The 13,268-nt window shown below is 39.2% G+C and overlaps 1 protein-coding gene across 1 annotated transcript; it reads left to right on the forward strand.

The window, feature by feature from the left end:
• The first annotated feature begins 542 nt into the window (after positions 1-542).
• On the forward strand, positions 543-11,716 carry irf4a (interferon regulatory factor 4a). Its single transcript, XM_069685101.1, has 9 exons — positions 543-561; positions 1,582-1,775; positions 1,937-2,123; positions 2,830-2,915; positions 3,008-3,182; positions 4,018-4,098; positions 4,395-4,796; positions 7,250-7,362; positions 8,901-11,716. Exons 1-9 carry the CDS (start codon positions 552-554, stop codon positions 9,048-9,050), a joined length of 1,398 nt encoding a protein of 465 aa, XP_069541202.1. The 5' UTR covers positions 543-551; the 3' UTR covers positions 9,051-11,716.
• Positions 11,717-13,268: the final 1,552 nt, after the last annotated feature.

Below are 13,268 nucleotides of genomic sequence, written 5' to 3' on the forward strand. Positions count from 1 at the left end.
ATTTCAACATGGTGAGATTTTAAATACATAGATGTACTTGGAAAAGCAGGCCCATGGTTGGCCACTGGGGGGCAGTAATAGTTTTAAAGTAAAGCTTAAAATATATAGCTTTGAATGTTCAACCATTTGTCTCCTTCTGACACTGGATGCTCGTGTCTCATATCTTTCCCCAACAACAACATTTTGAAGTTGTAGTCATTTCTCTTCAGTATTTGCCCTGTAACTGGAAATAAGGGTGAATTAAAAGGGTTCAGAACAACAAAAAAATGTGGTGGAATATCTTTGGGTTGATAACGTGCACAGGTAAGTGTTCCATTCAGTCCTGCTCGGTTTCTGCTCGGGGTGTCACGAGAGGGATTCCCCACCGCAACGCCGCGTGGGCGCCCAGTTTCACAGAACTATGCGCCCCTTAGCTGCGCATCTCCCTTTTGAACAACTTCTCAGCCCGACAAGCTCCTCCTTTTTTTTTTTTTTTTTGCAAATCAAGATGTGATAACGTTTAAGAAAAGGACACGGAGAACCCGAAAACAGATTTCAGCGGGGCAGCTCAGATGATCAAAGGTAAGCAGCAGCAGCTCCTTTAAGATGACTGAACTTATTTTCAACATCAGCATAAGTGGAAACTTTTAATGTATCAATTTACACCTTCAGCTTCTGTCAGTCAACTCTGTCAGGTTTGGCAGGTAGAATCCCAAGATGACATGAACACAATGTAAAAAGTTTGTTATTCAACTTAATTTGATATATATAGGCATATATATGATTTTTTAAGTTATCTATATTCTGTCACAGTGCGTTGCAGTTGTGCTAAAACTCTTCCTGTAATTATTTATAGCTGCATTGCTATATGTATTCATGCATATCTCAAATGAGTCACACTTCATTGCTCTGAAAATGAAAAACAGTAAGACAAAAAGTATCAGCATGGCTAAATAAAATGTATTTAAAATGATGATAATTAAAGTAAATTTAACTGCTACACTGGGGTTTAGTTTGATTTGCTATGAGGAACTGACTGATGAACCCTGGCAGTTATTAAAATAAGTGTAATTTTTACAAGAAATTCTAATAATGTTTTTTATTGTGTCAAGCTGAACCTGTTATCTAAATCATCTGATACATTTCATCATGTTTTTTTGGGTCAATTTTTAATAGTGAACGCTGCATTAGAACCAGTATAATTGAATAACAATTAGAGCTGCGCAATATATCGCAATTTCATCGATATCGCGATATGAAGATTTGCATTACAGACATCGTAACATTATTTTATGTAAACAAGCCATGCTCTCTCACTCAGCATGTGACATGTAACCGGTATAATGGCCATGCTTTTACACCATTATGATGCAATCAAAAGAAGCCAAGGCTAATTATCAGCTACCTTCACATTTATTGCTGTCAATTTAGTGGTTAAAGAAACACCTAGGACAGCTGATAGACATAGAAACTAAGAGTTAAAGCTAACATTCACTTTTTAATAAAGAGTTTTCTGATGTGCTCCAGGCCTTGTAACGACTTCATTCACTCACATGTGCCCACAGATACGATACCTGTGTCCTTTTTTTTTTCACTTTGCAGAGATGAATGAGGATAGCGGCCTGTCAGTCAGCTGTGGAAACGGCAAACTGAGGCAGTGGCTGATCGATCAGATTGACAGCAGGAGATATCCCGGCCTGGTTTGGGAAAATGATGACAAATCCATCTTTAGGATTCCGTGGAAACATGCGGGAAAACAGGACTACAACAGAGAGGAGGACGCTGCGCTCTTCAAGGTCAGACCATCACAGATATCTCTTTGCAGTACACCTGAGTCTCTGACAACTGAGTCTGAGAATGTATATGCACTTAATGCAGTCTAATCCATTATTCAGCGCCATTATTCAAAGTTGACTAAAGAAGACATGTAAATTAATCTCTTCGATGATTGTTTCAGGCATGGGCATTGTTTAAGGGGAAATATAAGGAAGGAGTGGACAAGCCAGACCCCCCCACATGGAAAACCAGACTGCGCTGTGCTCTTAATAAAAGCAACGACTTTGATGAGTTAGTGGAAAGAAGCCAACTGGACATCTCAGAGCCCTACAAAGTCTACAGAATTATTCCAGAGGAAGCCAAAAAAGGTAAGTGTTAGCGTCAAAAATGCCATACGGTTTGTGAGATCTGCCATCAGCCTCCCATGTATGTGTTGACAGATGCACCAAAGTGAGTCAAATTGATTTAAATGGTTTAAATTCTGATAACAAATATAATCTAAAGCCACGCCATAGCAGTATTTAATTTATAAATACAGCATACTGCTACATCTCACAGAGCATCTCACATTGTTTCTAGCCTGTTGGCAATTTTTTTCACACACATATGCACCCGTGCTGCTGATTTTGATGAGGCAGGAAGCACAAAGGAAGCCAAAGCATGTACCAAAAAGGCCGTAGTGCTTTTTTTAGAGAGCTTCGGTTACTAAGTGCAGGGTGCACATAACACAATCAGACGACCTCCAGCCTTGCATAACTAAGTCCCTGCCATCAGACAACAACAGTTTTTGTCGCACACGAGCAGCTCTCGCTATCTGCGCTCACACTTGACTCTCGAAATGAAGAGGGTTGAGATTGGCACTTGCCTCTTAGTCGTATCTTGCACTCACTTTACACAACACCTTATCAGTCACATGAATAGCAGGACCTCATGAGTGCATGAAATATGTTCACAGTTTGAACTTGCTTTAATGAATTAGGTTAGGTTCACAGATTGTTACAGCAAACATATTCTTTGTTTATTGCTAATCTGTACAGTAAACTGAATCCTGGTTTGTTGTTTTCGTACATACAGGGATGAAGATGAGCAGTACGGAGGAGACACCATCGCATGTAAATGCACATGGCTACATTCCTCCATATTCGTCTCTGCACAACCAGGTCAGCTGATGCACATACATTATTCTGCAATATTAGTGATTGCAAATGCTTTGGTTTACCTTCGAGTGACTGTCTTTATGGCCCTTTCTCAGGGACCTGGCTATATTCTGTCTCAGGAGAGAAGAGACTGGAGGGATTACTCAGCACTAGAACAACAGCCTCTTCCTGCTGCACATCACCACGGGTCACACGCAGAGGTGCCGTTTGGTCAGAGCCACTACCAGTCAGCGTTCAGCCGGGCCTGGCCACTGTCACAGACAGAGAATGGTAAGATATGGCCATACTCACATCATGGATACAACCTTTAGAGCTGGTCAGGATTATAAAACTATGTATATTTTATTTTGACTGTAAATGGGTGTGTGACTGCAATACATAGCTGACAGACTGTATGCTCGCTTTGATGTTTGAAAATGTATTTCAGTTCAATTCATGTTTTATCTTTGAATTGTAGTACAATGGGTAGTTATATATAATATTATTTGTTAATAATATATCACAATCTTTCAAATGCAGGTTACAGTGAAAGTGTAAACGTTCAATAGAATTTGCACAACAAAACAGCTACAGGCTTCACAACAACCTAGCTAGGAAAGAGAGCCAACTTAGCTGGCAAAGAGAGCTAACTTTGCTAGCAAAGAGAGCAAACTAAGCTGGCAAAGAGAGCAAACTAAGCTAGCAAAGAGAGCTAACTTAGCTAGCTGCAAAGTCATTAGCTTTGTGTCTTTTGGTGTTTTGGACAAGAAAATAAGGATGAATTAAATGTATTACATATTAATTATATGTAAAATATATAAGAACATGTGAAGGACTGTGAAGAAAAAAATCCCTAAAGTGTTTATGTGTTTGGGTCTGTTTAAATCGTGTGTTGTACATGTTGAAGATGTATGAACATGTGACTTCTCTACCTGCTTGTTCAATCGCAAACCTCTAAATAAATGTATCTTATGGAAATTTGTACTCTCTCTTCACTGCATTTTGTTCTAGATTAGACTTTGATCATTTAAAAAAATGTCCTCTCCACTGTGAAATAGCGCTATAACGCCCTTTCACTTCTAACACTTCATGGCCCGTATTTATTCCTTTCATTTATTCATTGCAGGTTTTCAAGTCTCCTTTCACACCTACTTTTCAGAGTCTCAGCCTCCTGTGTACACACTGGACCACAACAATACCATCACAGGTATCAAGAATTATCTCAGGCTTTAAAGTCAGATAAACTCAGAAGTTCACTCACATGCTTTTTATAGATAAGAAAACAAACACAGACTAACTTCCTTATTCTAAGGTCAGAGCAGCAGGCCGTGACAGTGAAAAGAGGGTTAAAAGAGGCCTGGACTGATAAGAAGGCAGTTTTTAAAACTCTGCTGAGAATTAAGATTTCCTTAAGATTAACATTTAAAGGCCTCCATATATTCAGACTGTTGGGCTCAATGGCGATGTAGAAATATCTACTAAACACCTGTCTCTTTCCTCCAGATTTCAGCCTGCATGTGTCCCTGTACTACAGAGAGTCTTTGGTAAAGGAGGTTACCACCACCAGCCCGGAAGGTTGTCGAATCACCTCTTCTTCGTCCTCGTCTCCATCCTCTTCCTCCTCCTCTTCTTCCCCATGCTCAGAGGACAAGTTTCACAGCGGGGCAGAGGTCATCCTTTTTCCCTTCCCGTACCCAGAGTCTCACCGGCAGGGTGCTGAGATGCTCCCTAATGTGCTGGAGAAGGGGTTGCTTCTCTGGATGACGCCTGATGGGTTGTACGCTAAACGCCTCTGCCAGGGACGGGTGTACTGGGAAGGACCTCTGGCTCCATTTTTGGATAAACCCAACAAGCTGGAGAAGGAGCAGGCGTGCAAACTGTTTGACACCCAGCAATTCCTTGTTGGTAAGCATTCGTGTTCTGTTGTGTGTTCACACCTGCAGGTATGGGCGTAATGACTTAAACACCCATGCGATATGATGCCCTCCCAAACAGTATTCAACTCTTATTTAAGTGAAGTTTATATTGTTGAAACCTGTTCAATTTGTGCAACAATAAGTATTTAGATCATATACTGAAGTGGAATCATTTTTCATTATGTAGCCCAAATTCACAAATAATCTATACAGCATATTAAACCCTTTATTCTTAGAAAAGAAGCAACATGAAAGAATAAATATATTCCGTTAAAGTTAAAATTCTGGGTTTAAAGTTTTACCCAAATGAATGAATCATATTTCCCAACAATTTAATTTTAAACATTGGTTTTACTATATTCATATTCATAATCTGATGGGTACACAAGAAGAGTTGACAAAAACATGACTAAAGGCTTAAATCTGCGTACAGCTACATGTTAGTGTGATATAAACTATTCATATATTGTGTATTGACTGCTTTTCAATGCAGTGTTGGAGTGTTAAAGTAACTGCAATGCATTTCCAACTACTTGTATAAAGTTTGGTCGTTTAATCAATAGTGAGGCATAATATATGTTAAATGATCACATCATATGTTTTGTATTTAGAATTTGAATCTGCAAATCTAATGGTTACTATTACTACTGGCTGTCTGATAAAAGCAGTGGAGAAAAACAGCCACAATATTCTGGTCCTAAAGTTAGAAAGCAGAAAGTATAGAAAAAAATGGACAAAAGTAAAGTGAAATATAATTACAATTTTACAAAAGTATAATAATCAACTAAATGTATTTAGTTATTTCCCAACAGAAGTGTTGATTAAACCTCATGGTTATGTTTTATATTAAATTGCACAATTAAATCATAAATGCACATTCCATCATGAAACTGATGCTTCAACAGGTTGTCTGGTTTTATCTGTTATATTTGCCTTGAAGGTCAGTTAGTAGTTTAAAATATAATTTAGTAGTTCAGTTCACTGAGGTAGTTCAGATTACAGTGGAATTCAAGTTTGATTTAATTAAATTATTCAACTCCTTCAACTATTCAACCCTCATCAAAGCTCGTTAAACGTGTGCTTATTATTACAACAATATCAAGCTGGGAATTACTGCATCAATTAAGTATACATCAATTTATTCAATTTAAAAGCAATACTAAGCGTTATTCTTTCCTTATAAATAAAATTCAAGCTCCTGTGAGGAGTGTTTTTGATAATTACTGACGCATCTATACGACCTTTAAAAGTAAGCCAGACCAACAGTGGCAGGATTGATTATTTCTTTGTAGATAATTTCAATACCTGTAAATGCTGCCACGGGGTAGGTGTCAGACGAGGACATTGGCAGCACGTGGGCGAAACAACCTTCTTACATTAACATTTCCATGGCAAAGTCTCGATGAGTGATGTGTTTTAATGATAACAGAAAGTAGGAGAAGATTTTTCACCAGAAAACACAACTTAAGCATGTACAGGGCGAGATGAGCAAAGAGATAATAGGGACTTCTTTGTCCACAGGGGGCGCCAAAACTGACACAAACTGAAAGATCCTCAAAGGAGCTTTAAATAAAATAAAATTTGGAGCTTCTCGTTAACAAAGACAGCGAGTGAAGTTAGAGAACCACAGTTTTGTACCTTTAGGAGTAATGGACAAGATCAGTCATTAATTAAACAAGACAACAGAGAATACTTTAACTGCTACTATGTAAATATAAAATATATTGTTTGATTAAGCAGCAGTGCTAATCAAAAGTTGATGAATGTTTATGTTGACAGTCCTGGGTTTGGAGAGTAATATTATGAAACCTCAACATCAATAATGTAACATAAATACTACAGAAGGCCTTCAATATTCTGAATATCCTGTAGCTGCCTGCACACTCTCTATCATGCTTGTTTCCGGTCCATCAGGGTGAATAGATCTTGTACTTATGGTGGTGTACACGCTCTTTGTTTCAGGTAACCGTTGTGGCTTTTACTGCTCAATGAATCCTTTGAGAGATAATAGTAACAAGAGTATACGTATAACCGCCCTGCTTCTGCTATTCATATTGTGACAATGGTTGTGGTCATGTTGATAATAGTTATGATGATGTTGATATTAATAATGGAGGCCAGGCTTCAGGTGCTTCAGTTTGGCAAGTCCCTCTCAGCACTTAGAAGCTAGTGACATTCTCATCTGGGGTCCAACGTGTGGAGTCCCCACCCACCTTCTGTGGTCCACCACAGACTGACAAGGAGGTGTTTTTTGTGTTATCTCACTGTGATGTTTCCAGAAAAGTCGTTATGATTAGAAAAAGTGTCGTGTGAGTAATTTGGCTTTTTAGAGATTAATTAATTATTGTATATCTAATGGAGGGTGTGATAAGTAGCACTCAGCTGCTTTGTTATGGATAACGCACCTCTTTCTTATCTCTTTTCTTGCTCTTCTTCTTTCAGAGCTTCAGGATTTTATCCACAATGGCCGACATTTACCGAGACACCGTGTGGTGCTATGCTTCGGAGACGAGTACCCCGACCCACAGCGCCCGAGGAAGATGATCACAGCACAGGTGAGCATGCGCTAACATAACAAGAACTAGAATTTAGAGGATGTTTTTCACATTACATTTTCGGGCCTCATCAATCCCTACTGTGCTGTAATTGGCTACCCATCAAGTATGCCTTCAGGGCTTTCTGCTAGGAAGCTCGTCACCTATGAGTACAGGAGACTACTGTTTGTTCCCCGTGTGAAAGTCCAACTTGAATTATTGTTTTGATTGAAACTCGGACCTTTTCCTAAACCTAACCAGGATCTGTTTTACAGCATTAACAACATACTTGGTTAGATATATACTTAGCTTTAGCTTTAAGTCAACATTTAGGTTTACACAGGATGTGAGCAGTTGTCTCTATTCTCTCTCATATCTAATCAAACAGAGCTCTAGCCAATCACAGCACAGGAGGGAAAACAAGGTGGAGCTCTATTGGGAGGAAAAAACAATGCTTGAAGGAAGGAAGCCACTGGGCTTTCTTCAGGCACACTTGCACCAAGCCAAGGATTTAGTTTAAAATGCCTTTATTGAAGTGCACCTCTCTTGAAAAACAACAGCATCAAAGAAATAAATGCCAACCAGTTTCGACCCCCATCGGGTCTTCCTCAGGGTGTGGCTAGAGAGAGGTGAATATTCACTCGTATCGTCAAGTGGCCTGGAAGCTAAACTACACCAGCATATGAATAAATACATATATCTTAAAGCTCCTGTGAGGACTTTTTCTCTGGTTATGAAACTGACTGAAATTAATTCTGATACCTTTACATGACCTACAAAAGCAAACCAGACCATGAGCGACAAGATTGATTTTATCTGTATAGGTATTTTTAAAACCTGAAACCGCTAGCGGAGGGTAGGTGTCAGAGGAAGCGATTAACTGCACGCTGCCTTTGTTTACAATTTACTGGGTAAAAATTTAAAATGGGTGATACATATGAGCACGTACAGGACAAAATCAGCAAAGAGTTAAGAGGTACGGCTTTGTCCACAGGGGACGTCAAAATCAACACAAACCAGAAGTTCCTCAAAGCAGCTTTAAATAGTCAAATTGAAAAAAGTAATACTATAATAAATAGTTAGCATGAACAGCGTGTTACCATACATTTTCAGTATAAGTAGTCATAAAAATAATAATAAAATAATAATAGCAACCAAAAAATATAATCATGCTAAGACTAATTAACTTATCAGTGACAAGTTGAATTAATTCAAGTGAGTGTGGTTAAGCCATTTAATGTATCAAAATATGAATAGATGTATATAGAATAATATATATATGTTAATAGTACTTTAGTCTAACAGAGGCACATTTAATTCATATTTATAGTCGGTACGTTATGAAATAAGAGTCGTTATTGTGGTTAAAACAAACTGAAGCTGAAGATATTTAGAATTATCAACCTAAAAATACATAAAATGAAGGCAACACAATCTTTCTTACGCTAAAAAATGTAAACACCTTTTATTGAAGTTCACTGTGTCTTTCGGCGCTGCTGTCTTCGCTTATAGGACACATATGATAACATGGTTCAGCTGTACATTTTTCATCCTTTTAGGTGGAGCCAGTGTTTGCAAAAAAGCTGGTGTACTATTACCAGCAGAACAACGGCCACTACCTGCGAGCGTACGATCACATCCAGGATCAGAACACATCTCCGACTGCTGACTATCCATCCCAGAGACCTCTGCAGCACATTCAGGAGTAACAAGCACACACACACACACACTCAACACACACACACAAAGACGCAGGAGGGCATGAATGGGAATGTAAACTGCTGCCCTTTGTCACGCCTTGTGCGTGCCGTGCTGTGTACTGTAAATGACAGAAGAAGCCGTCATGGTACTGAGGGGTAGAGACGGGGAAGACCCTGTTGTTTTCACTTGCACACCTATGTGTCGTATTCTTTGTGTGTCTGTGACTATAGAGCGATGTTTTTTTCTACATCTAGACGTAGTATTGTGACAGTGTGAAGGATGCGGTTTGGGGAGGGGGGGGTTGCGGAGGGCGACTGAGACAGGAAGTACTAGCACAGGTGCACAGGAAGAATGGCCCCTGAGACACACAGTGACATGTTAAAGGAATTAGAGTATGAATGAATGATTATTGTTTTAACAGGTACCAGTTGACTATGTGATTGTTGCACTCATAACTATATGGTGGAACAGAGGTTGCATTTTAAAGTCAGTTAAAGCAGCTCCATCTAGGATTCAAACATTAACCTGCCGTACTTGATGTGCAGAATACACATGTTTGCGTATGTGAGCGGGTGAACTGTGAGCAACCTCAGTACTTAGTCTATTGTAGACCTCAATTCAAAACTAAAATGTCAAATACATTGATGTTATCACAAATTGCAATATGTATTAAAGGACACACTTATAAAAATCGAAATTGAAAATATCTGATTGAGAATCAGAATCAGTTTTATTGACCGCGGCGTATTTAACAGCAGAACAGCTTCTTGTGTTGGTCTGAAGCAGACATTCACACGTACACTACCAGTCAAAAGTTTGGACACACTTTCCCATTCACTTGTATGAGAAAATGTGTCCAAACGTTTGACTGGTAGTGTATATAAAGTCCAATAACTGTAGTTTTTGTTTTAGTTACGTTTCCTCTCACCGTTCCTCCTCTTCTCTGCTAATGCGGAACAGATCAGCTGCAGGAGCCGCATTTGTCAACAGAGCTGTCAATCATCCTTTTACAGCATCAAATAACTAATTAGAACTAAACTTGTCAGAACACTTTGACATAAATCAACATGATAATAAGGACTATAATGACAGAAACAGACAGAAATATTTGGTGCTCAAAATGTTTAAGCTTCACTTTTAGGAGGCTGTCATGTCATCCATCTTTTTATCCAGTCTATGGTACAGACACACAAACAGACATGTTATGCTTAAAAACAAGGACAACAAGATCAATTAACACAAACACTTAAATACTAAAACTACAATGTACCTTTTTATTGTGTCAAACTGATGAAACAGAAATGTACAAAAAGCAATTTATAGGTGGTGATCCAGATACATTTGGCTCACAGTACCCACACGTCAACATTATGTTGTGCTGTGTTATGTTTCTTGAAGTACAAGTTTTTTAAAGTACATTTTTTTAAGAGCAAAGCACTTAAGTGCTTATAACAGTGGTTCACAGCCTGATGCTCGGAGCTCCTACAAGGGTCGTTTGTTGCATAGAATCATGTTTATTCATTTGGACTAATCATTGTTTTTTTCCTGCTGTGCCTTGTGAAATACTGTATAGTCTAATGGAAGTTTAGCCCCAGTGTTTTACTCAGATTAAACAATCTTATATGATTTAAAATAAACTGTGCTACTTACTGACATGATATATAGCAAGGTTTGCAACTGAAATTGGCTTCTTATTAAGTGCTCACAAAAAGGTTAGGGACCTGACTAGAATGTAGGAGGTTGCTGGAAAGATCGCACTCATCCCGTAACTTGCAAGGAGACCTCACCTGTTCCTCTTTACCTGAAACTAGTGACCTGGAAAATGGGAATTAAAACTATCTTTGTGGTCTACGTGGAAACTTGAATAGGGAGGAGCTCTCTGGTTCCCAGGCCTGACTTTGTGTGCAGGTTCTCTTACTGGATGTTACATCCACAGAAAAGCGACCCTAACATCCTCGCTCCTACGAAGGAATGTGTATATATCACAGGATACAGAATTCTTATAGTGAGAGGAATAGGAGCCCTAAAGCTGTTCAAGTCCTAAGGTAGTAGAAGTTGAAGGGATAATGGTTTGGTGAAGTTTTTGTTCTGTGGTCCAGAGTTTCGATCTCTGCGTGAACTTCCTTCACACTTAAACCACATCACTTTCACAAAGTCTGACCCAAATCACAGGCAGGAGTCATTTTCTTTCTTTTCTGTGAGCCGTAAATCATATTCCCCCCTCAGATATCGAGTCAATCCTCCTGATTCTGTGAAATATTTTCTTTTACATGACATCACCTTTAGATGTTTGACATGGAAACTTAAACTGTGAAACTTCACCTGCTCTGTGTACAGTAAACACTGGTGTACATGTGTGTATCAGTGTAGTAAAGGACTGTGTGTGTGTGTGTGTGTGTGTGTGTGTGTGTGTATGGTTGGGGGGGGGTTTCATGCATGTCGGTAATTTGCACTATGACTGTAATCAGGAATTGACATTTATTGATAAAACATGTGACTCCCCCACCTACAACATCAGTGACTCACACACAGAAACGCACACCCATTTGACACCACATTTACAGTTACAGTAAAGGCTACAATGGAAATTACATAATAAATGTATATACTGGCATTTTTTTTACAATATATATGTTTGACAATGAATACCAAGAGTGTGATTAATATAAATCTGCCGTATGGATAAATGATTATTTTGAAATAAACGTATCATTCTTCTTCTACTCCTGTCTTCTGTGCTGCTTTGTCTTTGAGCCTTTTTTTGCAGGGAGGATGAGACACTCATTTTTTGGTGAGAAAAAGACCGAAAAAAGACGAAGAGAAGCACATTCACACATTTGCCATGGTGTTTCCCCCTCTGCAGGAAGCCACATCATTTGTAGTCAGGCTTCACTTGTTCCGTCCCGATGAGCCGTTACTCCAAGTCGCCTTAGCTCTTCAGCGGCTCTGGAAAGGGCAGTTTAGTCAACCAACACCCGACACTTCAGAGAACTTTGCAGAGAAATGAAACTAACAGCACAATTGCAGCACTTTCTCTAAAAGAAAGTGTTTGGTTTTATCTTAAGTCTGACTAATCTGACAGGTCACACTGTGATTCATTATCCACTATGTTACAAAAATCACTTTGTGTACGCTGTTTAAATATCTCCATATAATGGACAATCTGGTCTTTTGGCTTCAGGGAATATAAAATGGCGTCAAAGTCGTTTCTACTTCTCTGCTGAGATTCTTTGGCGTTCATTTTTAGATTCTGTTATTCAGATTTTTAGCAAAACGCTACTCAAGAAATTTGAATGAAATGCAACGTTGATTTGTTTCTCTATTTATCTATGCGTCATACATCAAGGCTCCGAGACGAGAAGAAACAGAGGGTGAATCACAAGGAAATTTGTTTTGCTGACATCTGCTGGTTAGTGAAGCTACAGATAACACACTCACACAACTCCTGGCCCCTGCTGTGGCACAGAGCACTGAACTTTCTTGTCCAGGCTTTCCATCCCGGAAAATGAGGGAGTAGGGGGAGGTAGAGCGTACGGCTCAATCCGGCCTTCCCCGTCTTCTTTCTAACACACCTCTCTCTATAAACTTTTCTCTCTCGATTTTTCGCTGTTGGGTTTAATCAAAAAACATTATTGTAGTATCAGCATTGTCAGTATCTGGAGCTTACATGGCTGAGCCTGGGTCTGTTGATGTTGGCAACGCTGCTTGGGTTGCAGTGACCACTAAGGGTCATGTGGTAGGTTAATTATAAGTATTAGGATGAGGGCACAAGGAAGGGGTTTCTTCACTGAGCACTTATCTGTATCATTAGGGCACAGGTATCTAGTACCTAGAATTACCGCCTTGCGGTTGTATGCCTCCGCCAACTAGTCAAGTTGAAGCTACATTCCTGTCTGTGTAGACTCTAGATGTTTGAGTTATTAAACAAAAGGTATTAAGTAGTTAAGTCAATAGCGACATGTATGATTCCAGTGAATAGTTTCCACTGAGAAATATGCTGCCCTCATTTAGAGACTATTTTTCCAGAGGAGGAGAGAGTACTGATAAAGAGCTCTGACGCATGATGCAATTATCATCCCCTTAAGTTCAATATTAACAAGATCAAAGAGCTTGTTGTGGATAACCAGGGGAACAGGAGGCCCCCTTTCCTGGTCGTCATCCAGTGAGAGGAAGGGTGAATTCATACGAGTACCTTTTGGTCTAAATCAATCACAGTGGCCTTGACC

The sequence above is a fragment of the Semicossyphus pulcher genome, unplaced genomic scaffold (genome assembly GCF_022749685.1).
Source record: "Semicossyphus pulcher isolate SPU_LCO1_2020_fin unplaced genomic scaffold, fSemPul1.0.p SCAF_7, whole genome shotgun sequence".
Classification (NCBI taxonomy): Eukaryota; Metazoa; Chordata; class Actinopteri; order Labriformes; family Labridae; genus Semicossyphus; species Semicossyphus pulcher.